The 13,560-nt window shown below is 37.0% G+C and overlaps 1 protein-coding gene across 1 annotated transcript; it reads right to left on the minus strand.

The window, feature by feature from the left end:
* Window positions 1-977: 977 nt before the first annotated feature.
* rhogd (ras homolog gene family, member Gd) lies at window positions 978-7,911 on the minus strand. The gene is made up of 2 exons (XM_051658259.1): window positions 7,665-7,911; window positions 978-4,942 (listed from the first exon to the last, which is right to left on the minus strand). The coding sequence occupies exon 2, from the start codon at window positions 4,915-4,917 to the stop codon at window positions 4,342-4,344; it is 576 nt and encodes a 191-aa protein (XP_051514219.1). The 5' UTR covers window positions 4,918-4,942; window positions 7,665-7,911; the 3' UTR covers window positions 978-4,341.
* Between the last annotated feature and the right edge of the window lie 5,649 nt (window positions 7,912-13,560).

Here is a 13,560-nt window from a genome sequence, read left to right on the forward strand (position 1 = left end):
GAGGGAGCGCAACACTTATTGTGAAGGAACGCAAACCTTATTGTAAAGGAGTGAAACTATTGCGAGGGAGCGCAAACTATTATGAGGGAGCACAACACTTATTGTGAGCGAGCGGAAACTATTGCGAGAGAACGCAAAACACATTTAAAAGAAAAGCAAACTATTGTGAGGGAATGCAAAGTAAAATGCAAAAACGAATTGCAAGGTAATACAAACTATTTAGAGGGAATGCAAACTATTGCAAAAGAATGTAAAAACTATTGCATGAGAATTCAATCTATTGCAAGGAAACATAAACCTATTGTAAAAAATGTCAATCTTATTGGGCGAGAATGTAAACTGTTACGAGGGAACGCAAAACATATTGTGAGGGAACAAACCATTTTGAGGAAACGCAAAATATTGCGAGGAAGCGCAACACTTATTGCGAGGAAATGCAAACAATTTTGAGGGAGCGCAACACTTATTGTGAGAGAACGCAAACCTTATTGTAAAGGAGTGAAACTATTGCGAGGGAGCGAAACACTTATTGCGAAGGAATGCAAACCTTATTGTAAAGGAGTGAAACTATTACGAGGGAGCGCAAACTATTATGAGGGAGCGCAACACTTATTGTGAGCGAGCAGAAACTATTGCGAGAGAACGAAAAACACACTGAGGAAAAGCAAACTATTGAAAAAAACGTAAAACTTATTTGGTGAGAATGTAAACTATTACGAGGGAACGCAAAACCTATTGTGAGGGAACAAAATCTATTGCAACGGAACGCAAAACTTATTGTGACGTAACACAAAACCTATTGCGAGGGAACGCAAAGCTATTTAACAATAAATCGTTCTCCAAGGGAAAGCTTAAAGTGGCACAATGCAATGTATTCTTTAACACATGTACACATTATTTGTCTGATAGAATATTTTAAACCTTAGCCATTTCGCAGAATGACCCTAATAAAGTAATTGAACCACAGAGAAGACATGTAAACTCTATGTAAACATTTATTCAGCATAATTTAAAATAATTTCACGGTTAGTTCATTTATACAATTTATTTTGGTTATAAAAAGGCAATTTTGACAAAATCAAGTTCCCAGTGTATAAATGTAGTACCACATACCATAAAACGCAGACAGTATGCAGCATGAGGCCTTACTGTCCGCTTGCGACAACACGTTACATTGAAGTGATGAAACACAAACCAGCTCACCAGTACATGGTCACAATCACTCGTGCAGTCACCCTTGCACACCGTCACACCTACTGAAGATATCAACTTACATATTTCATCTCAACAACAACACAATGTTTAATTCAGTTCGGCAACATGGAATTCATTCAAACTTATTTCAAAACATAAAATTCTCTCTCCGACAGATGCAAACATTGTTGCGATTCATATCAGGTGTGACTCAAACAGTTGACATATACAAGTCCAGTTATAGCAATAAAACTTTGTATCCAAAGGCACTCTTTGGCCACATTTGGCAGACAAAGAAGAAAAGAGCACACATTTAAAATGCAATGTATTTTAAAAGTTTGACTGCATCAGTTATAAAACATTGGCTGTGAATGAAACCGAGTCACAGGTTTCAACAGCGTCTGTTTTCATACCACACTGCTATTCAGTGATGTCAGTTTTGCAAAATGTTTGACCACCACTTAAGACTAAGAACGCAAATCACACATTAACAGGTAAAGGCATTGTTCGGTAAAATGGAGTAAAACAGACGTATAGCTCACAAACTGTGTGCTATTATCTTTTCAAGTTACGACAATAATATTGGAAACAGACTCATCTTGAGAAGATTGTGTGAGTGAGGTAATATTGACGTATATTTAATGTGGTTTAACTTGGTTTACATCAAGATAAACAGATCTTGGTGGAAGAATTAAACATCTGCCAATGTTCTTGATAGAAATCATGTGGCAGACTAAATATGGCCTGTCGAAATGGTTTTGGGTTTGTACTATGGACGCAGTGGATTAGCGCAATGGCAGTCACGCATGCCTGCAGCTCAGTCTTTGGTCTAGAAGGCGATTTTTACCATGTTTTGTGTCACACAGCAACGCAATGCAGCAAGGAATGAGGCATTTACTAAAAACTGTGACTCAAGCTGACATGACCGCAGACAATAAGGCAAACTGTAGGTCAAAGGCTTTGTTGTGAACTCCTGTAAGGCATGCAGGTCAACCTGACTGACAATCTCTTTATAAAGAAAATCTAACAAAGAAATATGGGCTGCTAACCCATATTTGACATGTTGATAATACAGGTATGACTAATACTTTAGCGTCACAGTGAGATGTAGCCATTAATAAAAGCCTTTCGTTGAGATGTTTCCATAAGGCACAATTCTCAGAATGACTCGCACACTGATGTCACATGATTAACGGTAAATCCCATGAAAAATGTTCAAGATTTTTATAGTGGCATTATTTTTTAAGACAATTAAGCATATTCCCCATTCTCATTTCTGTAATACAGCAACAACAACAACAAATTATATTTAAATTGTCTAATACAATTGTAAAGTACTACTTTAATTGTATGCCTACATCATGGTAGTATTTTTGTACTAGTTTATGTAGTTTTTATTTAAAACAGGTAACACTTTACAATAAAGCTGTTTTCGTAAACTACATTAGTTAACATGAACTAACAATGAACAACATTTAAAGTACTTATTAATCATGATAAATGTTAATTTCAACACATCCTAAAATGTTTTAAATGTAAAAGTTGTATATGTTAAAATTCGTTTATGCATTATGAACAACCATGAACTAACAATAAACAATTGCATTTTTATAAATTAACATTTAGCGAGTTTAAAGCAATATTTCGGGTTTAATACAAGAGGAGCTCAATTAACAGCATTTGTGGGATAATGCTAAATACAACAAAATATAATTTCAACTTGTCCCTCCTTTTCTTTAAAAAAAAACAAAAAAACAAAAGTAGCAAAAATGGAGGTTACAGTGAGACGCTTACAATGGAAGTGAATGGGGCCAATTTTTGGAGGGTTTAAAAGGCAGAAATGTGAAGCTTATAATTTTCTAAAAGCACTTACATTAATTCTTCTGTTGAAACTCATGTATGATTTGAGCTGTAAAGTAGCTTAGATTACGCTGTTACGTCGTCATGGCAACAAAGTTGTAAAATTAGATATAACTTTAAACAGAAAAGGTTAGTAAGCAATTTTAATCACACTAAACTCATGTTAACAAGCATATTATTTAGGTCTTAAGGCTGTACCTTTAAAAAAGTGAGTATTTTAACGATTACCGATTGGCCCCCATTCACTTCCATTGTAAATGCCTCACTCCATTTTTTTCTTCTTTTTAAGAAAAGTCCAAATAATTTTTTGTGGTAATCAACATAGTCACAAATGCTGTTGACTGAGCTGAACTTGTGTTGAACCTGGAATATTCCTTTACTAAACGCTGTTAATAAATATTGTTAATTGTTAGTTTGTGATACCTAATGAATTTACTAATGCTAATAAATACAACCTTATTGTAAAGTGTTGCCAAAATATTTCACAAGATTATTTCTATTACTTTATTACGTGCGTTAATACATTGAGGTTAAAATGTGCTTTATAGTCATTAAATTATTGCCACAACTCAAAATATTAATGGGCCTAAAATATGCATTTCATTATGGAAAAAAAAATATTTTGGTTTTGGGGTGAAATAAAACCTAGACATTTCATAATAAGAGTCACCCTTACACCAGTTCAACCCAAATATTCTAATATTAATAAAACTCATTCAAATATTGCTTTGGCGATACTAAACAGATATGGTTAAAATACAATATGTACGTTAGAAAAATTCAAATTAAAAATGTATTTCAAAGGCACATCTGATTTGGCTGGGAAACGTCCCGCATAGAGACTATAAACAAATTCTGATGCGTTTTCCTCATTAGAGGCCTGAAGACAAACTCGTTGCATAAATGAGCCTTGGTCGCACAACAGTCTTCGTTATATTGCACACTTATCGGAATGCAAAGCATTGGAACATGAGGCTGCGGAAACACAACACACTCCTGCTGGAAAAATCGTTAATTTGTTTGCGAATGCATCTTTCATTGAGTGGTGCTGCTAAAACATTGTTATTAATCATTAGAAAAACAGGTGAGGAACTTCAGCTGACTGATTTAAAATAATATGAAGAAACAAGGCATCAACAAGCCAGCAAATGAGCCAAAGAGACCTGAAAGAGCTATTAAGGAGGCGTAAATAAGAAGAGATGGAGAAAGACACAAGGATTACTCCCTGCGCGGCTGGTTTTCGACTGTGGTCAAGTTCATATCTGCTGGCAGTTCTCAATGCACAGACTATAAAAGCACGCACTTCTTCGTATTCTTTTTGGTCACAGGGTAAAGCACAGCACGAACGGCCTCTATGAACACATCCCGTACGCCCTCCTGGAGAAGCGCAGAACATTCCATGTACTTGACGGCGCCGATCTGTTTGGCCAGCGCGCTGCCCTGCTGCTGGGTCGTTGGCACGAGCCCTTGCTCCTTCAGCTTCTTAACCGTTTCCTTGTCGGAGCGTAGATCCCTCTTGGTGCCCACCAGAAGGATGGGTACACTCGGGCAGTGGTGGGACACCTCCGGGTGCCACTTGTGGCGAACGTTAGCACAGGAGGAGGGGCTTCCGATGGAGAAGCAAATGATGAAGACGTTCGTTTGCGGGTAAGAGAGTGTGCGCAGGCGGTCGTACTCTTCCTGCCCTGCCGTGTCCCAAAGGTTAAGGCTTACCGTACGGCCGTCAACGCTCATCTGAGCGCTATAGTTGTCAAACACAGTAGGGATGTACTCCTCGGGAAAGGCATTTGTCGTGTAGGAAATGAGAAGGCATGTTTTGCCAACCGCCCCGTCACCCACAACTACACACTTTATGGTCTGCATTCTTCGTCCACACGGGCAGCAGCACCTACAACCAAGTAGAACGCTGCTTTAAGACAGATGATAAAAACATTGCTCTAAAATTCATTCGACCAGAGAAAAAACTGTAACAACAGAGGACCCTATTAGAAAACAGACTAAAATTAGTTCAGATGCAGCATACTGGAGCAAAAATGTACAATAGTAACCACAGTTTCAGCCAAATTACCTACATTACTACAGCTATTGTTTCTAAACTATGGTCACTTGCATATCTGCATCATGGTCAAAAAAAAAAAAAAAAAAAATTAAACATGACAAAAAAATTCTGTAAGCTTATACACTGTTTGAAGAAGATACCAATTTTATTATGATTTGACAGTATTCACAATAACTATGGTGATGGTTGGGAGAAATTTGGTTACCATGGTAAATGTTTCTAGGAGCAGTGATTCAGTACTTCATTTCAAGGAATATTCCGGGTTCAATACAATTTAAGATCAAGAAACAGCATTTGTGGCATAATGTTGATCATGACAAAAATTTATTTTGACTCGTCCCTCCTTTTCTTCAAAAAAAGCAAAAATCGAGGTTACAGTGAGGCACTTACAATGGAAGTTAATGGGGGCCAATTTTTTTTATATTAAAATACTCACTGTTTCAAAAGTATAGACAAGTTATAAAGGATATTCATGCAGACATGATTTTAGTGTGATAAAATCACTTGCAAACCTTTTCTTTGTAAAGTTATAGCCTATTTAACAACTTGGTTGCCATGAACACTTAACGCTGTAAATCCTAAACCACCAGAAATATTACAATTTAAAAAAAAATTTACAGATTTGATAATACATGAGTTTTAACAGAAGAATTAATGTAAGTGCTTTTATAAAATTATAAGCTTCACATTTCTGCCTTTAAACCCTCCAAAAATTGGCCCCATTGACTTCCATTCCAAATGCCTCACTGTAACCTCCATTGTTTTTTTTGTTTTTTTAAAGAACAGGAGGGACAAGTATATATATATATATAAATAAAATAAAAAAATAATTACATATATAAAGCATAAATTTGCGAATGTTTAAAGGAATATTCTGGATTCGTTACAAGTTAAGGTCAGTTGACAGCATTTGTGGCATAATGTTAATACACACACACACTATATATATATATATATATATATATTATATATATATATATATATATATACACACAGCTCTGGAAAAAGACCATTGCAAAATGATCAGTTTCTCTGGATTTACTATTTATAGGTATGTGTTTGAGTAAAATGAACATTTTTGTTTTATTCTATAAAGTACTGACAACATTTCTCCCAAATTCCAAATAATAATATTGTCATTTAGAGCATTTATTTGCAGAGTTACAGATGCAGTGTTTTCAGACGTTGAATAATGCAATCATTCACCAATCCTCCACCAAATTTCACAGTGGGTATGAGACACTGTGGCTTGCAGGCCTCTTCAGGTCTCCGTCTAACCATTAGATGACCAGGTGGAGGATCGGTGATGATCTGGAGGTGCTTCAGCAAAGCTGGAATTGGGCAGATTCGTCTTTGTGAAGGCTGCATTAATCAAGCCACGTACAAGGTTATTCTGGAAGAAAACTTGCTTCCTTCTGCTCTGACAATGTTCCCCAACTCTGAGGATTGTTTTTTCCAGCAGGACAATGACCTGGCTGTGTGGATTGGAGCAATCAAGGTGTGGATGGAGGACCACCGGATTAAGACCCTGTCATGGCCAGCCCAATCTCCAGACCTGAACCCCATTGAAAACTTCTGGAATGTGATCAAGAGGAAGATGGATGGCCACAAGCCATCAAACAAAGCCGAGCTGCTTGAATTTTTGCACCAGGAGTGGCATAGAGTCACCCAACAGCAATGTGAAAGACTGGTAGAGAGCATGCCAAGACGCATAACAGCTGTGATTGAAAATCAGGGTTATTCCACCAAATATTGATTTCTGAACTCTTAATTAAAACATTAGTATTGTGTTGTTTAAAAATGATATGAACTTATTTTCTTTGCATTATTCGAGGTCTGAAAACACTGCATTTAAAAATAAAATAAAAATAAATAAATAAATAAAAATAAAAAATTTGGACCAGTTTACATTTTCTGCAAATAAATGCTCTAAATGACAATATTATTATTTGAAAATTTGGGAGAAATGTCGTCAATACTTTAAAGAATAAAACACAAATGTTCATTGAATTAAGTCAAAATGACGACAGAAATTCCAATAAGAATCCTGCCACATTCCTTGTTGACCAGTCCAAATCTGGATCACTAACTTGCCTTAAAATCTGTCAGCAACTAACTTTACTTAACTAATCGAAGTTTCATCAGCTCTCTGTAGAGCACACAGACTGTTATTGCGGAAGCTGCTAATGCTAGCAAACAGGCAGATAAAGTTCATAAGACGCACTTCATTCATATTTAAGTCTCGAAAGTATCACATCAGCACGTATTGCTAACAATCAAATCATGCTGGGGAAGTTGTTACTTCCTTATTTTTGGAAACAACTTTTATAGACAGTGACATTGATTAGCTGCTGTTAGCAATCACGCCTCGTCTAATTAGCAGATTTGACATGGAGTTCCTGCGCGCGCCCAATGACAACTATTTCCTGTAACGTTTCACAACCACAGAATACGCTTTACATATTAACTGAACAGCAGGACAAACACGACTCTCCATTTCAGCCCTAAAACGGCTGTTATGCTTTTTAAAGTAGTTTCGAGAAACTCTCACCGCCTCTGAAATCCTGTTGCGTCTCTCCTACCAGCGTCCGTGTGAAAGCAGACAGCGTGATCATACAGTGGGCAAGTCAAATAAAATTTCAAAGTAAGAGCTCTTTACTCGTTTACTGGTTTAAAGTTGATGTATGTAACATTTTCTGTATTATGATACTTTCTGCTATCCAAGCTTGCTATGCAGAGACAACTATTAGTAATTAGCTAGTTAATTTTCTCGAAAACTACTAAGCAAGCACTGTCTTTCTGCGGCTCTGCTTGTTTAGAGCGACCCGCCCCAACAACGTTACTCAACCAATGGCGTGAGTTGAGGGCGGGACTATCTCTGTGTTTGACCAATGGCAGACGGGGGGCGTATGGAGGAAGCCGTTTTGAAAACAACGTTTATTTTTGCAATTCCGTTTGGTGGCGCTAGTGTCGCAGGAATTACTTCAGCTTTAATATATGCGATAACAGGGGTGTATTCCAGAAAGCAGGTTATGCGACATACCTGGGTATGTTTACGGATAAGTTAACGGATAACCTCGGCTTTCGGTTCCAAAAACGGAGATAACTTTCAGGGTATGTTAGTAGCCATAGCAACTTACGCTGTACATAACCTGCTCCGGAGTAGGTTATATTCAGGTAGATGTTAGTACGTTTCAGAGGCTGTCAGCGCATGCGTGCCCTTTAAATGGCGGCACAGTGGGCGAGAAAGTTCAGATTACCACAATATATACTTTTAAAGCAATATTACGGTAAACTGCTATCTTTACCTCACAAGTCTTCTTTACTCTGGCATTCCCAGTCTCACACCGCAGATTTGCATTAAAAAGTGAACAAACTGTGTACATTGTGCTTTATTAATGGGAAGTTTTCAATACTGTAATATTTTCAATATGTAGGTAATATCTGCCAATTAAAAGCTTAAGCAATTAATCACTCATTATTCTTCTTCACTAACTAGATAATATGTGACAATTTCAAAGACCACAGATTAGAGATTTTATTTATTTATTATCTTATTTATTAAATTATTATCTGAAAATATAAATGAGACATGCTGTCATTTAGAGTCACCCACAGTGCCCTCCTTTAGCTGGTGGTCAGGTGATTCAATTAAAAGATGTACAGTATATTTCTGATGCTCAGCCTCCTCTACTCCATCAGAAACTGTACATATAGTCCATCTCTAAATTACATTTTTGTTCTGCATTTCAATAGGGACCTTTTACAGCTTCCTATTAACAAGGAAGATTGAGTTACTTTCCCTAATGCTGAGATCATGAACATCTATAATGTACAGTCAGACACATGATCTTCAATTAAAACAACATAATTTAATTCCATACCAAGTTGCTGGAGGCAGATGGACCCTACTGTACATGACAACACAACATGATAAGTTTTAATGCCACGTCAAATGAGAAAAGAACACAATGGACATGTAACTCCTATCATTGTCCACCTCTGTTACAGCAGATCTTCATCTTATAATACACATGAATAATCATGTGTGGCCTACTAAAAACATTACATTCAATCAATGGAAAATGATGACAACTGTGGGAGATCCTACAATTGAAAGAGGGTCTATTAATACAATGACAATCAGCAACTGTGGGAAATTAAAGGTGATATGATTCTAAGTTTTTAGAAACCCCAACTGGCTACATCAAATGGTATTAAAAATAAAGGAAATACATTCAGTTCACATGACAGTAAAATCAAATTAGCATGCACAGATCATGGTAAATACCATTAAAATTAATCTTAAAATTTTTATATACAGGTGCATCTCAATAAATTAGAATGTCGTGGAAAAGTTCATTTATTTCAGTAATTCAACTCAAATTGTGAAACTCGTGTATTAAATAAATTCAATGCACACAGACTGAAGTAGTTTAAGTCTTTGGTTCTTTTAATTGTGATGATTTTGGCTCACATTTAACAAAAACCCACCAATTCACTATCTCAAAAAATTAGAATATGGTGACATGCCAATCAGCTAATCAACTCAAAACACCTGCAAAGGTTTCCTGAGCCTTCAAAATGGTCTCTCAGTTTGGTTCACTAGGCTACACAATGATGGGGAAGACTGCTGATCTGACAGTTGTCCAGAAGACAATCATTGACACCCTTCACAAGGAGGGTAAGCCACAAACATTCATTGCCAAAGAAGCTGGCTGTTCACAGAGTGCTGTATCCAAGCATGTTAACAGAAAGTTGAGTGGAAGGAAAAAGTGTGGAAGAAAAAGATGCACAACCAACCGAGAGAACCACAGACTTATGAGAATTGTCAAGCAAAATCGATTCAAGAATTTGGGTGAACTTCACAAGGAATGGACTGAGGCTGGGGTCAAGGCATCAAGAGCCACCACACACAGACGTGTCAAGGAATTTGGCTACAGTTGTTGTATTCCTCTTGTTAAGCCACTCCTGAACCACAGACAACGTCAGAGGCGTCTTACCTAGGCTAAGGAGAAGAAGAACTGGACTGTTGCCCAGTGGTCCAAAGTCCTCTTTTCAGATGAGAGCAAGTTTTGTATTTCATTTGGAAACCAAGGTCCTAGAGTCTGGAGGAAGGGTGGAGAAGCTCATAGCCCAAGTTGCTTGAAGTCCAGGGTTAAGTTTCCACAGTCAGTGATGATTTGGGGTGCAATGTCTTCTGCTGGTGTTGGTCCATTGTATTTTTTGAAAACCAAAGTCACTGCACCCGTTTACCAAGACATTTTGGAGCACTTCATGCTTCCTTCTGCTGACCAGCTTTTTAAAGATGCTGATTTCATTTTCCAGCAGGATTTGGCACCTGCCCACACTGCCAAAAGCACCAAAAGTAGGTTAAATGACCATGGTGTTGGTGTGCTTGACTGGCCAGCAAACTCACCAGACCTGAACCCCATAGAGAATCTATGGGGTATTGTTAAGAGGAAAATGAGAAACAAGAGACCAAAAATTGCAGATGAGCTGAAGGCCACTGTCAAAGAAACCTGGGCTTCCATACCACCTCAGCAGTGCCACAAACTGATCACCTCCATGCCACGCCGAATTGAGGCAGTAATTAAAGCAAAAGGAGCCCCTACCAAGTATTGAGTACATATACAGTAAATGAACATACTTTCCAGAAGGCCAACAATTCACTAAAAATGTTTTTTTTTTATTGATCTTATGATGTATTCTAATTTTTTGAGATAGTGAATTGGTGGGTTTTTGTTAAATGTGAGTCAAAATCATCACAATTAAAAGAACCAAAGACTTAAACTACTTCAGTCTGTGTGCATTGTATTTATTTAATACACGAGTTTCACAATTTGAGTTGAATTACTGAAATAAATGAACTTTTCCACGACATTCTAATTTATTGAGATGCACCTGTATATATATATATATATATATATATATTCAGTAATGAGTCAGTATAATTTCCGTTAAGCAAATTCTCAGTCCTAAACCAATGTAGCTCCTATCGCTATCACCAGTGAAGATGAAATAATGCTCGTTTGCAGTCATTAAAGCTTCATGTTCTGCTTCACTGAAATATGGCGCGCTTTTCTTCTTAGCGTCTGTTTCCATGGTGACTGGAGAATTCGGCGATCTGCTGAGAATGCCTTTCTGAGTTCACCGTGAACGCGCACAAACTCTTGAGTTTCAAACTCATGGTTGAGTGAACTAATCCCGCGCAGGTGTTCTGGAACCAACATACCCAGAGTAAGCAAGGAATGGGTTAATCAACCGAGAGTTCAGGGAATATGTGACGGTAAATTAACCCTGCTTTCTGGAATACACCCTAGGAGAGGGCTAAGTATTTTGAGCTAAAAAAATAACTTAAATAATAACTATATATTAACTAAATTATTCACATAAATGTGTATTTTACCCTTGTGCGTTAATTTAAAAAAGTTCCTCAAAGGTCCTTGGAGGACAAAAATGTCCGCGTCAAAAACTGCCATAAAAATATTATATATTAATATTATTTTCCACATTCAATCAGTTAATTTTTTTTTAACCAACATCAGTGCTGATCATAACTACCAAATATTAATTCATTTTCAGGATTTTTTTTTAACCCTTTAAATGCGAGTTTGTTTATATAATGCCACTGTTGTTTATGAAAAAAAAAAAAAAAAAAAAAAAAAAAAATGAATTATTTTCCATATACTAAACGCTAAAAGGGATTTTTTTGGGGGGGGGGGATTATCACAGTCTGGGATATGTCAGTGATTAGCAACAACACTGATTTTGATGCATTATTATTTTTTGTGCAGTGTCAGATAAAAAAACAACATCACACTCAGGACCTTAGAGGACAAAAATATCTGCGTCAAAAAACTGCCATAAAAATATTACATACTAATATTATTTTCCACTTTCACTGACTTAGATTTTTTAACCAACATCAGTCCTGATCATAACTACCAAATATTAATTCATTTTCAGGATTTCAACCCTTTAAATGCCAGTTAGTTTACATAATGCCACTGTTGTTTTTTACACACACACATACACAAATTTCTCAATACACACATACAAAACACTCGGGCATCCATACTAACACACCCACACAATTTTAGCTGCATAATTTATTCAATTGTCCTGCAGTGCTCTATAATACAGCAAACAGAAAATAGGAAAAAAGCATGTATTTGCTCCATAGGCTAAACATGAGGAAAATGGCGCCATCTGGTGGAAAATATTACAAATTTAAATTTTGAAGCCAGGGCTTCAGAATGAAAGCATAATATCATAGAATTCATGATTTTATGCTTTAATGGCACTGGGATCAAATATTGCAGTTTTAATGGGTTTCAATGGGGACATTTTTGTCCTGAAGGTCCTGAGTGTAACTATTTAGTGTACACAGTGTATTATAGATGTATTATAGAAACTGTGGTTGAAATATCAAAATTCCCCCCAAAATAAACACTTTTGGCCAAATTTATGATGTTGGCATTAACACAGCCAAAATGATCGAAATAAACAAAAATGAAAAAGACAAAAATGTCCCAAAGGTCACACAAGGGTCAATTATTTATTAATATGTGATTACTAAATCATTATTTACCATTTCTGTAATGCAACTGAAATTCAAAAATACGTCACAAACTCTACATCTACTTATTCATGCAATTATCTATTCAGCCAATCATGTGGCAGCAGTGCAATGCATAAAATTATGCAGATATGGGTCAGGAGCTTCATGTTCACATCAACCATCACAATGTGGAAAAATGATGAGAGTGGGCCTACCATCTGTATACCTCAGAAGAAATCGAGATTCATTAGACCAGGCTATGTTATTACAATCTTTAACCATCCAGTTTTGGTGAGCCTCTGCCCAATGCGGCCTCAGCTTTCTGTTCTTGGCTGACAGAAGTGAAACCTGACATGGTCTTCTGCTGTTGTAGCCCATCCACCTCAAAGTGACATGTTGTGCATTCTGAGGTGCTATTCTTCTCACTACAATTGTACAGAGTGGTTATCTGAGTTACTGTAGACTTTGTCAGTTCAAACCAGTCTGGCCATTCTCTGTTGACCTCTCTCATCAACAAGGCGTTTCCGCCCACAGGATGTGTTTTGTTTTTGGCACACACAACAGTCTCTAGAATTTACTCAGAATGGTGCCAAAAACATCCAGTGAGCGGCAGTTCTGTGGACAGAAATGCCTTGATGAGAAAGGTCAACAAAGAATGGCCAGACTGGTTCGAACTGACAAAGTCTACGGTAACTCAGATAACCACTCTGTACAATTGTAGTGAGAAGAATAGCATCTCAGAATGTTATTCTCAGATGCGGGTTGGTGCTGTTTTGGTGGCACAAAGGGGACCTACACAATATTAGGCAGGTGGTTTTAATGTTGTTACTGATCGGTGTATATACCCCCACTAGTACATATGACATTTTACAATTAAATACCA

Source organism: Myxocyprinus asiaticus, chromosome 27 (genome assembly GCF_019703515.2).
Source record: "Myxocyprinus asiaticus isolate MX2 ecotype Aquarium Trade chromosome 27, UBuf_Myxa_2, whole genome shotgun sequence".
NCBI lineage: Eukaryota > Metazoa > Chordata > Actinopteri > Cypriniformes > Catostomidae > Myxocyprinus > Myxocyprinus asiaticus.

Bases quoted from the DNA above. Each gene is read 5' to 3' on its own strand.
- rhogd (XM_051658259.1), bottom strand. From the start codon at position 4,917: ATGCAGACCATAAAGTGTGTAGTTGTGGGTGACGGGGCGGTTGGCAAA.